The 555-nt window shown below is 54.1% G+C and overlaps 1 protein-coding gene across 1 annotated transcript in view; it reads right to left on the reverse strand.

Annotated features, from left to right (window-relative positions):
* Positions 1 to 555, reverse strand: part of HOXC12 (homeobox C12) — a 1657-nt gene that overhangs the window by 753 nt on the left and 349 nt on the right. The window contains exon 2 of the mRNA XM_010295445.1: positions 293 to 539. Within this exon, the coding sequence (XP_010293747.1) occupies positions 293 to 539 (247 nt within the window). The remainder of the gene's footprint in view (positions 1 to 292; positions 540 to 555) is intronic.

The following is a 555-nucleotide window of genomic DNA, read 5'->3' on the forward strand; positions in this document are numbered from 1 at the left end:
TCCCCTCGGCGTCTCTCTCTCTTTTTTTTTTTTTTTTTTTTTTTTATGGGATATTTACATGTTTATAGCCTTTTCTTTTAAAAGAAACACCACCTAATAAAACATTAGGGATTTCGGTGCTACCCCTAGCGGTCTCAGCACACATAGACACGCCGCTTCCCATCGCTGAGCCCATGAATTACACCACCAAGCAGCCCCAAACCGGCAAGTTTCCAAGCAAACCCCCCCGCACCACCCCAACACGATCAGATCCAGTCCCGAGACACCCCCTCACCCCCTTCCCGGGTCTTACCACCAGTGCCTAAAGTGCTGCCTTGATTCAGGGGGGACACCAAACCCCCCGCTTCTCCGGTCGTGCCTTTATTCCCTTCATTGAGCAAGGAAGAGCTGGAGTCTGACTCCAAGGACTGGCAGGACGGAGGGTCGTGGGGCACTGCCTCGCTGGCCGGATAGTCATATTTGCCGAAATTGCCCCCCATGCCATTGGGGAGGCTGGATTCGAGGGGCAGCAAGGCACTGTCCCTGCCCCTCTCCTCCCTCTTCACCCCGGTAATG

Source organism: Phaethon lepturus, unplaced genomic scaffold, assembly GCF_000687285.1.
Source record: "Phaethon lepturus isolate BGI_N335 unplaced genomic scaffold, ASM68728v1 scaffold42709, whole genome shotgun sequence".
Taxonomy (NCBI): domain Eukaryota; kingdom Metazoa; phylum Chordata; class Aves; order Phaethontiformes; family Phaethontidae; genus Phaethon; species Phaethon lepturus.